Source organism: Xiphophorus maculatus, chromosome 13 (genome assembly GCF_002775205.1).
Source record: "Xiphophorus maculatus strain JP 163 A chromosome 13, X_maculatus-5.0-male, whole genome shotgun sequence".
Lineage (NCBI taxonomy): Eukaryota > Metazoa > Chordata > Actinopteri > Cyprinodontiformes > Poeciliidae > Xiphophorus > Xiphophorus maculatus.
The window spans coordinates 25,452,270-25,466,773 of NC_036455.1; the positions used below are offsets into that span (position 1 = coordinate 25,452,270).

The following is a 14,504-nucleotide window of genomic DNA, read 5'->3' on the forward strand; positions in this document are numbered from 1 at the left end:
GATAATGTTGTTCTATTGGCTTCATAATTTTTTTTCTTTACACATGTCTTAGCATTCCATGCATAGAATATGAGGAAGCTTATTACCTACATGTGGCAGGTTAGATACTGGTCTACAAAATATCAGTTACATGACTCATTTTGCTAAGTCTTGCCTCAAATGGAGGAATTTGCATATCTCAGTGTCTTTTTCACAAATTATGGAAAAATAGAGTGAAAATTGACAGGCAGATTGGAGCAGCTTCTGCAGTGATGCAGGCACTGTACCGGTCGGTCTGTGGTGGAGACCAGACAGCTGCCCCAAAAGGTGAGGCTGTTGATATGCTGGTCGATCTACGATACATTTCTGCCTTCAGCTATGGTCACAAACTCTGGCTAGTGACCAAAAGAATGAGATAGTGGATACAAGCGGACAAAATTAGTTTCCTCCGCTGGGTGTCTGGGCTACTTTTCTATCTATCTCTATCTGTCTGTTGATCAGTTGTTTTTCAAATAAAAAAAGGTTAATATTTTTATGTGTATAGGTACAGCCAAAAAATTACGTTATTGTGAAAAAGTTTTCTGTCACTAATTTCAGAAAGTGAAAATCTTCACATTGATTTATTGTATACAGTGAAATATTTCAGGTCTTTATTTCTTGTAATTAAGCCTGAGCAACGATAGTGCTGCAAAGGCATATTGTTATAAATATGTATTTTAAGAGATGTCCCTGGCAACTTTAAAAATCCCTCCACATTGACCTTACTTTATCGTAGAAGCATGAAGATTGGTACACTGGGTGCCAGAGAGTTCTATAGAACCCATGCTCTACACCAAGAAGGAAGTTAACTGTCATGGATTGAAGTTCCAATTTTGACCGAATTTGTGTGTTTATAGGCTCTGCGTTTGATCGAAGTCCTCCTACAGATTTTGATCAATCAGTTTCAACCTTGGCTTGTTTGCTCATAAGGCATCGCTGAATAAGCGTCATCAAAATGGTGACTTTTCAATAAAGCAGTACTGCTTGCAGCTTTAATTTTAAATATGATGACTTAAAGATAATAAAAACACGTTTCAGTGTCTCAGGAAATTTTGATCATACATAACATCAATAAAAAAAATACATTTTAAATACAAATGTCAGGCTACTGAAAGGTGTGTTCATTTGGTGCTATAAACTGGATGAAATTTAATTGAATTATATGCATTCAAATACCAGATCCAGATAGCAGAACTGCTGCATTTGTATAATTCCTCTGTAAAGTTTCCCATTTTCTTGAATGGATTTTGCCACACAAGGTTGTGGTTATCTTTGTTTCATACTTTCCTACCACACCTTTTGCTTCCACTTAGCTTTTTATGAATATGCTTGGCCACAGTACTTTGTGAACAACCAGCCTCTCAAGGAATGATAACTTTGGCTTACCCTTCTCATGAAAGGTGTCATTGAACGTCTTCTGGACATCTGTCCAATTAGCAGTCTTACCCATGACCTGAGGCTCAGGAAACATTTGGAGGTGTTTTGAGATAATTCAATTTTTAGGATTTGACACCAAGTGTTTTCAATATTTATCCTTTTCTTAATATTTACATTTTTGAGACAATGAATTTCGGCTTTGCTTTAAGATGATCTATGATGATCTAATTTACATGAAATGAAGGCTTGACATACAGTATGTGCCTCTGTGATGAGTCTATATATGAGTTTCACTGTCTGTGATGAGTAATAAAGCAATCTTTTTCAAGAAAGTTGAAATGATATTCTATTCTATTCTTTCCTCCTTGTACTTTGATTCATTCATTGATTCATTTGATTCTTACTTTTTGGATTCATCTACAAATTTTATGTTCAAATTGTCCTTATGTTAAAAGCAACCAACCAAGCACACAGCCCTGTGGGACCATCTGTTCAATATGACATAGAGTTGAAAATGTTTTCCAGTGGGAACTGACTGTAATGAGGCAGTAATCTAGAGACAAATAACAATGTTTAGGCAAAATGGAGAAATTTTACTTATCCTGTAGATAAGGTTGATCTACAGGACTCTGGCATAGTTATTATTATTGTCCAGATGGGTGAGTACTTTTTGCAGGGTTGATTATATTGGACTGTGATAGTGCCTATCACAGCTGGTGTGATAGGCAAACTGGTACGAACCCAACAGTTCAAAGAGGCTGGATGAGATTTGTGATTTAACAAGTCACTCATAGCACTTCAGAGCTATAGTGGCCAATGCTGCCGGGGACTAGCTCTTCAGGAAGAGCATGGCATGATTTATTTTTCTGCTACTGGTCTGACTCTGAATGTTCTAAAAACTACAGAGAGTTAAGGGAGAAATTAAAGTTGTCAGTTGTCAGTTGCTAATGTTTCCTTCCAATAATTTAGCCCACATCCTGGGATATGGACTTGAAGCTTTTTGCTGTTCGATCCTTTTTAAAGTTTTAAAAGTGTCAGCCAAGTTGATAAAAAAACTTCGGAGAAGCAAATTTTTGCCTTTGATGCAAGACATCCTGAACAGCTGTTCAACCTTTTACGAAAAGAAACATTCATCCTAAATGAAGTGTTTTTCACTACATATTGCTACTAGATGTGAAAAGCATTTTAAAATGTCACCTGAAAACAGGAACATTTGCCAAAACAGAGTTCAACTGTTTATGAAGCTTTGTGTTTTGGAAATCTTGACAGTAGTAAAAATGTAAAAATATGAGAAAAGATTTTTAAGATTTGTTTAAGATGCAATCTATCTTTCTTTATTTCTATCTTTCATTCACAAACAAATCCCTTCCTACACCTTAGCTTGCTGAACAGCGTCACAGGGTCTGTTGAAAGGGCACGAGAGAGAGGGAGGGATGAGAGGATGGGCATGTGTGTATGTGTCTGTGTGCAGGAGAGAGAGAAAGACAGAGAGGGAGACGCTGCATCAACCCGGCATGCAGCAGCAGTAGCAGGCTGTGCTTTGGGATCCATTGTTCCATGTTTTTCCACAGCCGGAGCGTATTCCTTCCCATTAAAACACCACGGCAGAACAAGCAAAGAGAAGAACAGAAACATTAGGAGATCTCAGCTTTGTCTGGCCAGGATTATTTCTATTTGGGAACATTGTTGTGGACAAAGGAGGAACCACACTTCAGCTCTTTGCTGTTGTCCAGGCTTGCAATTGACTGCATTGGGAAGTACGCTCTGGCAGCGTGGTGGCCATGGGGCTGCCTGGTGGAGCTCGACTTGTGCTGGGGGTTTTAAAACAACCAGCATGCCTCTTCATCTGGAGGTTATTGCTGCTCTTCTTCTCCATGTGGGCACTTGATGCACAAACCACTGTAGAAACTAAACCCTTGTACATCTGGCAAACAGGTATGCCCCTTGTTCTTTTATCACCTTCTGGAAATGGGAATTCCCAGTTCTTTGATGAATGTCCCATCTGCTACATTGTTTTAATGATGTGACAACAATGCTAAAATGTTTGTGCATAGCAAAGTGAAATTAAGGAGATTCTCTGTGTTCTTGTACAATTTGCTTCATTACTGGCAGTTAATTGATCCTGCACTTTGCAGCATTACTCCTAGTTTCTTCTGTGGATAAACTCTACCTTCATTTACAGCTGAAGTTTACTGCTGAATGTGGCAAAAGGTAATGAACTGGAGCCATCTTGTTGTAGTTTAATGTGTTAACATATTTACTGCAGTCTCAGAAGGGAATGTCTCTTGACCCCCAAATGGCTGGTGAAGGTGTCAGTTGTGCTTCTTACTCTTTGGTTCTGCTTTCGTTTGAATGAATCCAGGCAGCTGGGACTCCTCAGCTGCCTTATGCTTCTATTTGATTCATTTATCACAGTCTGTTGTGTTAATGAGAAATGGTTCATGCACAATAGGGGCGTGTGGCTCTTTTCTAAGTAGGTTAAGAGAGTGTAACCTAAAACACAAACAGTCCATTTTATTTTATTGTTTAACAGGCAGAAGTTTTATTTTTGTTAAAATCATTTCTATTCAGCTAATTTATAAATCATTTTAACATAAATTGTAATGTTTATGGTAATGTAAGTTCAGCGCTTCACACTGAAGGCAGTAGAATACGAGAGTGTTTCTGCTTGTGGTGTTTTGGGTGGTGCCGGCTGAGTCTCATTCAGTGTGAGAGAGCAGCACATGGTCAGGAGGACAATACTGATGCATGGTCCAGTGATCCGAGTGAAGGAGGAGGCAGAGGGGAGGAGGCCAGAGGGACAATCATGGGAGCAGGAGTGAGGGTATGGATCTCTATTGATCTATTGGGATTGAAGTGCTCTTTTGGTGCAGCTGGAGATCAATGTTCTCTTTCTGTAGTGTTTAATCTTTTACTTTCTCTTCATCTTCGTATGAGTTTCACTGGGGTTCTGTTATCCAATCTCCTCATCCCAACCCTAAAAAAAACAACAAAGAATGAGCTGATCAATCGAAATGGTCCAGGAAGTGCCTGTCAACCTATGGGATCAATGATAACTTTCTTCCATATTAAATCTACAGCAGTGGCTTGTTTTAAAAAGCAGTAAAATGAACGTGTGGATTTACTCTGAGTTGCTTCTGCACTCAACATAAATATAATAATTATTCTTAACTTTTAGGATACTTTACATCGGTTACTAATGTATTTTATTTTGCTTCATAAGTTTAATGTCGAAAATATTTATATCTTTGTGACAAGCCCAGTTGTCAGCCTTGCCAGTGGTCCACTGTCCTCTTTTACTTCTGTGCTGTTGGTCTAAGACGATACCACCCATAATTCTACAACACTTGTGAAAAATACTTTTAATTCCAATCAGTTAATCAAAATTCAAAGCCTTTGTTGTCCTCATACATGTGCATAAGGAAAGTAGAACAGCTGCAACTGAACAGTACTTGTAATAACAAGTCAGTAAGATTCTGAAGCAACTGTCGAGAAAAACCAATCAAGTACAACAAAGCATAGTTTTCTGATTTAACTGATGTTACGGTGATGATTTAAATATTATGGAGATATTGTTTCAGATACTGAATTAGAGTTTTGTGTGCTCTTCTGTTGACATTTCACTATCAGTATTCAGGTAGAAAAACAGTCATTTAGATTTGTACTAAATGTGAATCCTACCAAGGTGCTGAAATCATTTGCTCAAACTTTGCAGGTTCCAAAGCCAGCATTTTGGTATTGATTGTTTAATGTAATTTTGAATAAAAAACAAAATCTTTCACTAAAAGGAAATAATGTGATTAGTATTCAATAAAATAATCAATTGATTACATTTTGGTTTTGGTAACATATGATTATTTCTGTTATGGTCATGACATTTATTGTTGTATTCATTGTTCACACCCTGTAGAAGGAAAAGCCTCTCCTGGTATTATGTGCTCTACCTCCCACCGTGTTAAAGCAGGGGAAGAGATTAGGGATCGAGAAACCAGAGCAGATTGGCCAGACAAAGTTAACCTAGATACAGTATAGACATGTTTATATGTTTCCTCTGGCTTTACTGTGTTGGCTCTTAGCTTACCGATGGCTGCTTGGTTGACTGTCAGAAGAGAGCAGCAGCATTATTCAGAACAGCAGTGAAACATTTTGGAAAGCAGGTGTGTTTTTGTCATATTTAAGTCTCAGATCACTTTTACTTTGACACAATGTAATAGAAAAAATAAAGTCTTTTATCTGTAGATAAATATCCCACAGGATTAATTTGGTGCTTTTTGTAACATAAAGTCTAGTTTTTAGGCCGATTTTGTCCCGATTTTGCTTTTGGACAATCTTAGAAAGCGTTCTAAGATTGCTACTTAAGATCATCATAAGCGATAATCCTGCCATTTTTGGTGTGATAAGACTGATCGGGTCTGGTCGTATGGAGTTAAAACAGTCTCAATATGCAGAGAACAAGATTCACACTTGTGCTAGCACAGCTCCGTAGCATAGCTCACTCACTTAAGTCACTAGCTTGTGTTGATAGTTGCACAATTAAATTAACTATCCACTTTCTCATACCCTTATCCTATTGGGGTCAGGAAGGGTGCTGGTGTCTATCTCCAACTGTCAACAGGCGAGAATCAGGGTACACCCTGGACAGGTCACCAGTCCATCGCAGTTAAATTAAATCAATTAACATTAAGAATCAGAACAATGGGACAAGTAGCTAAATATATTAAGATAACTAGTTAACTTACCCCTCTGCTGTCGCAGACAGAAGTCAGGGTGAGTTATCTTTACTTTCTCATGGCTACAGTGCTGTTGGGATGGTTTAACAAAAACAAGAAGCCATTTGCGGATTGAGGCGTCATGGGAGTCTCAAAATTCACACACAAGTGCACCCCAACTCACAGGGCAGAAGAAGCTTGTAAATCAAATATATTTTGATTTACAAAATATATTTGTAAATCATATTTGCATCAAAAATACAAGTGTGAATCTTGTCCTGTGCATGTGTGAATCTTTATGTGCATTTGTGAATATTGAGACTGTTTTAGCTCCACAGAGGACTGTCTAGCTGATGTGTGGAACAGTGTGAATATTTACTCAACATTTTGATCAAGGAATAACAGAAATGACAAGGAGTGACTATGTGACAGGATAGTGTGAGACAGAAAATCTGTGAAACAAATCAACCTCCTCTGCTTCTTCCAGTGGTGGAATTGGCATCTCCAGGAATACACCGCTCCCAGTCAAAAACAACCGGAGCAAAGAGGAGCATCAACCTCATGTACACGCTGCTCAATGTGCTCATGCTAATTAGCCTTAGAATTCACCACCGGCTTCATTCTGGGGAACTAGCTGTAGCATAGCACAGAGCAAAGGGGTGTGTGTGAGCCATGAATACACTAACATGATTGACAGCGCTAAGACCTTCCTCCTTGGCTAAAATGAAGCAGATTACTATTAATCCCAAGTGCTGACAGGAATAGAATTTACATTCTATTGCCTCCCTGTCAACTGGTAGGTTACAGGACCGTTGTACGAGCAGGTCAGTAAATAAATTAAGCCGTCCAGCTCATACAGAGCGCTGTATGGGCATTTGTTTACATGGGGTGGGTGATAGCATAGCCATGCTAGCCCTTCCTACCATAAATCACTGTAAAATCAAACTGTAATCTCTCCCCATGTTTCTGCCAAACCTATCTTGTGTTCTCATAGTCTTACGAATTTTTTATTTTTTTTTTCAAAGGACACATGATATGTTACCCACATCTACAGTTCCTGATGACATTGGTTAGTGTGGCAGAAAAGGTCCCCGCTATGACTAAAACAAAAATACATTCTTGTAAAAATATAAACACTCAAATACCATTGCTTTCAAAGACAATCTGCCTGTCTGTTCACGAGCTTCAGGGGAAGAGCAAAGAACTGAGCATTCTTCAGTGCCAAAGCTGACTGACTCAACCTGCACTTATATGTACATACTTCTATATAGGCGAAGTAGGGTGAAGTACTTTAGATTTATTTTCATAGTAAGGCAAAGCACCACATCTTCACAAACTAAGATTATTTTTTATACCTGTACACACATAATAATAATACAGCTAAAACTGTGTAAAAATTATATAATTTATACTAAAAGATCAAGCTTCGTATTATTGTGGGTTGTATTTTTTTTTGCATGTTTCATGATATTTCATATATTTCAAGTTGTTTCTCTTGAGTGTATAAATAAAGTATACGCTTAGATGGAAATAGGTCAAAATTAGCACAGGTTTACAATTAATGTTGAGCTACATCTAAATGACATTCAAAGCAAGGTGGGTTTTTGTAGGAGGAAAATCTATTTTTCTCTCTGTCTCCAGCTATGTGTGTAGATTATTTTAAAGCCTTTGTGTTTTTAAACACCTTGCTGCTCCTTCAGCACCAAAGCTGGGGGTTGTACTATTAAAGTTAATGGAGGCAGGTGAAATTGTTTGTTTACTCTAAGCTTCATCAGGTGCCAAATTGCAGCCATTATTCTGTATGGGCCTGAAGAGCCTGAGTTTAAGTGTTGTATTCTGCCTGGTGGGTTGCCCCACGGGGAGAATGTGTGTGTAGGCGTGCACATGCAGGGCACAAACACTCAAACACACAGGTGCTTGTACCCACCACGACTCCACCAAACTCAACATGATGCCTTTGTCTCTCTTCTCTGGCTGCCATCCCTAATCTCCATTAACATATTCCCATTTCTCCTCTTGCTTACTTGACAAATAGAGCATTTTCAATACAGCAGTTGTTTTTTTTTATCTGAGCATGCTTACAAAAGCAGAGTGATGCTGCAATTAATCTTGCACCAACATCTTTAGTATTTTATGCCGCTTCTTCTGTGTTGCCCTCTATGCTCCTCAATCTAACAGCCAGAGAAACACCCTTTAGCTTAACACAAACACACACAATAGGCTTTGTGCTGAATGTGTGCATGTGTGTGGTGCGCCTCATTACTCCTAGTGAGCAGGCTGACAGTGGGGGAGGAGTGCTGCTGTCAGTATCCCACCTGCAGGCGTTGGACATGGAGAGGCTCAGTAATTATGCACAAGTGGAGCTTGTTCGATCCAAATACAACTCCACTGCACTGCCACCAACATGTCTGTCAGCAGAGCAGGCCAGTCAGCCCAGAAGAGTTTCATAAAGTCATCTTCAAATGTACTTAGATGACTGGAAACCCTTAAGAAGAGTAGACTGTAGAATTCAACTGTTTTCCCTGTCAATAGTTCACAATAGTTCACAGATGCACATTAACTCCCCTCATGCCCCAAGACTTTTAGGGTCCGAGACCAAGTCAAGACCAAGACTGGTGCCCCGCACAATAAAATGTGAAATACGATCAAAATTGCTTCTTAAATTGATCTGAAAGACCACAGTCTCATAAGAACACCCAGATATTAAATGCTTACAGCTGAAATAAATTTAACCGATATCATTATCAATTCAAACTCTTCATTCTGCTTTGTTTCCATCTCTGTGCCACAATCCACGGAGGTCTTGTGCCATCCCTAAAAATATAATGCCCTGGGCAGTTGCCCGTATTGCCCATGTCAGAAACCACCACTGTCTGCTACGTTAAACATATAGCAATTAAGTCAGTGCATTAATGGTAAACTATAAACTCAACTATTAACACTGACCAAGGAGCAACAAGCAAGAAGTAACCAAGCAGAAGGCTCCCTCCCTCCCGCTGCATGTAGCCAAGCAGTAAAGTGCTGTAATATCTGCCACCATGACAGGTGACAAAAACAAACAAAGAGTAATTCGCATGCTCTTCCATTCTTGTGCTTTATTTATTCGCTAATTGAATAAATATCAATGTATATAATTAAATAAAATAATAATAGCCACTGCAGTGTACACAGAGCATTAAAAGAACAAAAAATGGCTCTCAGTGAGGCTCCAGTCCTATCGTTCTTAGTAAAGAGCCATTCAGAAGAATCGGATTATTTGTGAATGTCATATCACTGTATTGCAGACTTTGGTCACAGCATTGTCCCATATATGCGACATGTCAGTCAACACCTCCGCACAATAATTCAGCACAGTGAGTGGCAACGTTTGTTCATAGCAAATGCAATTTGTCCCTGTACAGCAGTGGTGCCCAGAGTCGGACCTGAAGGGCCGACATTCTGCATGTTTTAGTTCTCTCTTTGGTTTAACGCACCTGGATCAAATAATAGCTCATTAGAAAGTCTAAGAGGAACATTGACATGCTGAAAAGGTTGTTATTACCAGCAGGGAGAGAATTAAAACATGCAGGATGCCGGCCCTCGAGGACAGACTTTGGGCAGTCCTGCTGTATAGTTAGCTTTGCTCAGATCACCTCCACAAAGCTTATCTTTCATTGAGCTTCCTCTAAGTGACTGTAAAAGTTGAACATAGTCCCCACTGTCTGTGAAAGCGAAGCACTGCTGAATTTACATGTTGCTATATCCTACGATTCACAGTATGTAGCAGGATTCTACTACAGATGATTAGACAGACATCTTCTGCCGCTCAGAGAAAACCACTGCACACTGTGTTAGAGTGCAGTGAGAGTGAAAGGGGGAGGCGATGTGTGACAGCAGTAACAGAACCACCTTATTAGTATTATTGCTTGGATTTTAATCGGTATGTGAGTCATTCATATAATTTATTTACCATAATTTAGTTTTTTGATTATTCCTAAGAATTTTGTAACATGCATCTTTGTTTTGAGTTGATGTTATTTTCCTCAGGTGAACATTATTAAGCATCTGCACCTGACAGCACATGGCTGTTGATTTGAAATAGTTATATATACAGGTGATGTTCAAGCTGTGCCTGGAATAAATCTTACACTGTTGAGTCAAGAAGCAGTTCTATAAGCTACACAAGGTGCCATTTTTTTTTCCACTGGAGCATCTGTCCCCCAAAATGTCTGTTGAATCCTGGGTTCACGAGAGAGTATGGATAGTAAAGAGAGGCTAATTTTTCAGCATCAATGTGAGTCCAAGTGCATATTCAAATCACTAAAGAAAAACTTAAAGATTTGGAATGACCGAGCCACTGTCCACAGGTAGATCTGACACAATATCTACTGATGGGTCACAAGAGAAATTCTTACAATTTGTTAGATTTGGTGAACTTTTGAAAAGAGTGAGCAAAGAAAGTCAAGATTAAGGCTGTTGACAGAGATCAGACTGAATGCAAAACAATGAATGCAGTTGTTTCAAAGGATAAAGATGCATCATGTTCTTATTCTTTGTATGACAGAAAACTGGTATTTTAACAGGTTTGTGCATGTTTGAGATTCACTAACTATTAACAAAAAAGCTCCCTGTTCAAAATGGCTGAATTTTCCTCATCCCTGATTTTCCTAATCTGTCACATCTCACATAATCAAACACAACATGACACTAAAGTTGCTAAGAAATCCGGCTAACCACATTACAGTGATTAGGGTTTCCTGTGCTTGGATTAACCCTCGTTCACTTACAGTGTGCAGCTGTAAGGTCTTGGAAATGTGCCACCGGATTGGCCTAAAAAGCAGAAAGAACCTCTTAACCTGCTTCTTTCTTTCTTCAGTGTCTGATGTTGTGACTTGTTATTTTGACCAAGAAAAAAAGTTCTGTTAGGAAATAGACGCTGGTGGTCTTGTATGGGAAGCATCAGTACACATTGAAAATGATAGGAAACTGTTTTGAAATCTTTCTTTGATTTCATTCAAACTGCATTCTGTAGCATTCAGATACTCATTGCCTTTGATTCAACAGCTGGGCAGAATAATCTCTCTGATGCTACAATGGCCGTCACCTGCGTCCTCACCATGTTTACCCAAATGGTTACACTGAGACATTGTGTTGAATTTTACAAGACACAATTGATTAATATTTGATACTAAATTATCAAATTGTTACTAAATTGTTTTGGAAAGGGAGGAACACTTGTGGTGCTGCTATGTATTAGACTAGTGAATACATTTGAAATGTAGGTTTTTCCTACACTCTGATGTGGGATTTCTCCCTCTTAAGAACAGGAAGGGACTGTAAAGCAGCTAATTTGGGATTAGCAATGTGGTTTTTGGAACCAGAGATTAGGGGCAATTGGCTTGAGTCCAAAATTAGCTGGTGTGGGACAGACACTTGAAATGATTTGGTCTAGGTACAACTTTTTCTTATTTCAATCAATAATCAGACAATTAGTAATCACTGTAATACAATTATCAACTAAAACAGATAAGCTCTTTAGGAATTTCCTCTAAAGGGCTTTGGTGTTTAAGAATAAATGTTAAAATTTTCATTGACAGATAAGTCAAAATAACTTTGTTAAATGTCATTTCTCTCTGAAAGGTGAATCTCTCGGTGTATTTGGAAAATACACCAAATACATATTTCTATGTCGTAAAGTTTAGAGGAATTTATGAGAGGGGACATGAGGTGCCAGAAAACAGTCTTATTACAGGAAAGGACAGAGAACATCTCCAGCTTTGACCAGCTGTTGAATTTCTCTGAACAAGTTTGGGTCTGGCAGCAGGATCTGTCGTGTCTCTTTTCTGTCTGAGAGTGGCATCATCCAGGTTCCATCTGCCTTTCCTCTGAGGATGGAAGGTTATTCAATCATTTGCAGTTCATCCTTTGAGGCCCAATGTATTCAGTCTAAAAAATTACCTTGCTGAAAGATTAAAGATCAGGGAAAACAATGAACTGAATTGTGAACAAGTGGATCAAACTTGTGCATTGACTCAACTGAACATTATTGGGGCTTTATGTGTCTCAGCTGGTCATAGATGCATCAATGTGCCCTTCTCTCTAACTCTGCTTGTGATCTCTTTGCGACATAGCCATCCTAAGCAAATAGGGTGATGCTCTTAAAAAAATAAATTCTATTTTTTTATCTAAGCTTTATGTTTACTTTTCCTGTTTCTATTTAATTGATATATTTTTTCTGAGAATGCAATATGCCAGATAACAATGATTTTCTGGGGCCAGGTATTACTTTAAGCTCTGAGACTAATGAAGTAAAAGACTACATTCTACTGACTGAGTATTTATCATGAGGCTAGACAAGGAGAAAAGTAATCAAATTTACTTCTAACTTCAAAGCAGACATTTTGTTTATGTGCTGTGGAAGATGATTTGATTTGAAACATTAAAATGTGACAAAAAAGTAAAACTGATTTCTTAAAAATGCATTGTATTTGTTAGATAATTATTTTGCACACAATCTAAAAGAGCCCAGGTATTAATTCCTGTGGGTCTACTGTACTAAACTCCTTTGAATGCAGATGAGAGCAAGAGAAGAAGTTAAGCAAGAAATGTATATTAGTCAATGTCTCTTTCAAACAACTATCCACTATTGTTATCATTTGTTAAGTCAGAGTACATCTAAAATAATAGTTCTATTTTGCATTAATCATGAATAAAGATGAAAGCATTTATTAAAATGTTAGTTTATTAATAAACCTACAAAGCTTCCCAGGTCCTGAAGCTGAGTAAGAAAACAGCCATTTTTCAAACTTATCCATAGAAGACATTGTTTCTGCTAAGCTGAAGATGAATAAAAATCCTAACATCATCAACAGCAGGTTGTTGAGTTGCAAACACAGAAAAATCTACAAATCAAGAACAACGTTGCTAGAAATTTCCCGATGAATTTCAGCTAAAAAAAAATACACAAAATCTGAGTTCATATGTTTGACAGATGTTGCATGAAAAACACTAAAGTTAAAAGTCCAACAGAGGAAGGCATTCTCCTATTTGATCCTGCTTCCTGATAGAGTTCAGTCCTGGTTACTGTGCTCTCTCCTGTGGCTCAGAATGCACCACAACCTCCAGAGCTCACAATCTGGTTGAGCTAAACTGTCTTTGCTGAGTATTTAGGTATATTTTGAAATGATCACGAGTTTATGCAGAATCATTGAGGACACCACAGAACCTGCAGTCATGAATCTGTCCTGTTGCTAAAAGCTGTTGGTTATAATTATTGTTTTTCATCTTGATTGAAAACACATTTTGCTCCCTGACCTGTGAGAAGTCTGTTTGCCTTTTTGTGTTAGTTTATGACTTTTTTACTTTTATTTTCTGATGTTGTAATGTTGTAGTATTTGCTTAGTTCACAGCATTTCTGTGTTTGAGGTGATTTATATGTAAATTTGATTTGATTGCCGTACTTGATTGTAAATTATTGATGTAAAATAATTTACATTTGATATCACCTGCTTTAGCATGTGTTTTTATTGTAGACCTGTTATCCTGCTGTCTTAAATATTAGACCAAATTTGCCTTGTTATAGAGATTCTAGATCACCATTCTATCATCACCTGTAGAACTGAGTAAGAAATCCTCACTGTGCTGCCGTTTTTAGTTGGCAGTGATCTCCTGTCGCCGGTGTCATGATTTGTGGAAGAGGTGATGAGGCAGAACGCAGCGGACCCAGGTTGAAAAGAATGATGGTGGTTTAATGATGAAAATAAACACAAAACAATCCAAAAATCCAGGCAGCATAGCTGAGCGGAAAGGCTAAGGCTCAACACTGGTAGCGATTGGTAACAATGGACAAACATCAAACACAGCTCGACAGACTGGTACGACAAGGACCCGACAAAGACAGAGACACAGGTGGTATTAAATACACAAAGGGTAATCAGAACGAGACACACCTGGGAACAATCAAGGGGAAGACAGGACAACACAGAGACTCAAGAGACATAGAAACCTAAAATAAACACTCAGAAAAACTCAAATCCTTACAGCCGGTGGACACGGTGGTGTTTAAGCTTTCTGTACTAAAGGCAAAATTAGAGCAATGGGTGGAAATGAATCAGACCTGGAACTTTCTCCTGAGTTACAGCAACAGAGGGCCAGCATCAGCTGTGTCTGATGTGTGCTGACACCGTTCGGACCTGCAGTCATGTTCTGGTTCATTCTTTCCCGTCTTTGTGTGTGACTGTCTGCTGGAGGCACTCTGGACGGAGCAGAAAGAACTTTAGTTGTTTCTTGACAAAAGGAGGTGTTGGTGCAGCTGTGTTAATGTAAATGCAGGTTGAAGAGGTGTTGCCTGCTGTTGTTTTTAAAATGCTTCAATTACTTTAACTTTGCATAATAATGTTCAGCAGTAACAATTTTACATGA

General features: G+C 38.5%; 1 protein-coding gene across 1 annotated transcript in view; it reads left to right on the forward strand.

Moving 5' to 3' along the window:
* The first annotated feature begins 2,892 nt into the window (after positions 1-2,892).
* The window catches only part of thsd7a (thrombospondin type 1 domain containing 7A), an 86,339-nt gene continuing 74,727 nt past the window's right edge, over positions 2,893-14,504 (forward strand). Inside the window, exon 1 of the mRNA XM_023345187.1 lies at positions 2,893-3,330. Coding sequence (XP_023200955.1) covers positions 3,177-3,330 — 154 coding nt within the window. The 5' untranslated portion in view covers positions 2,893-3,176. The remainder of the gene's footprint in view (positions 3,331-14,504) is intronic.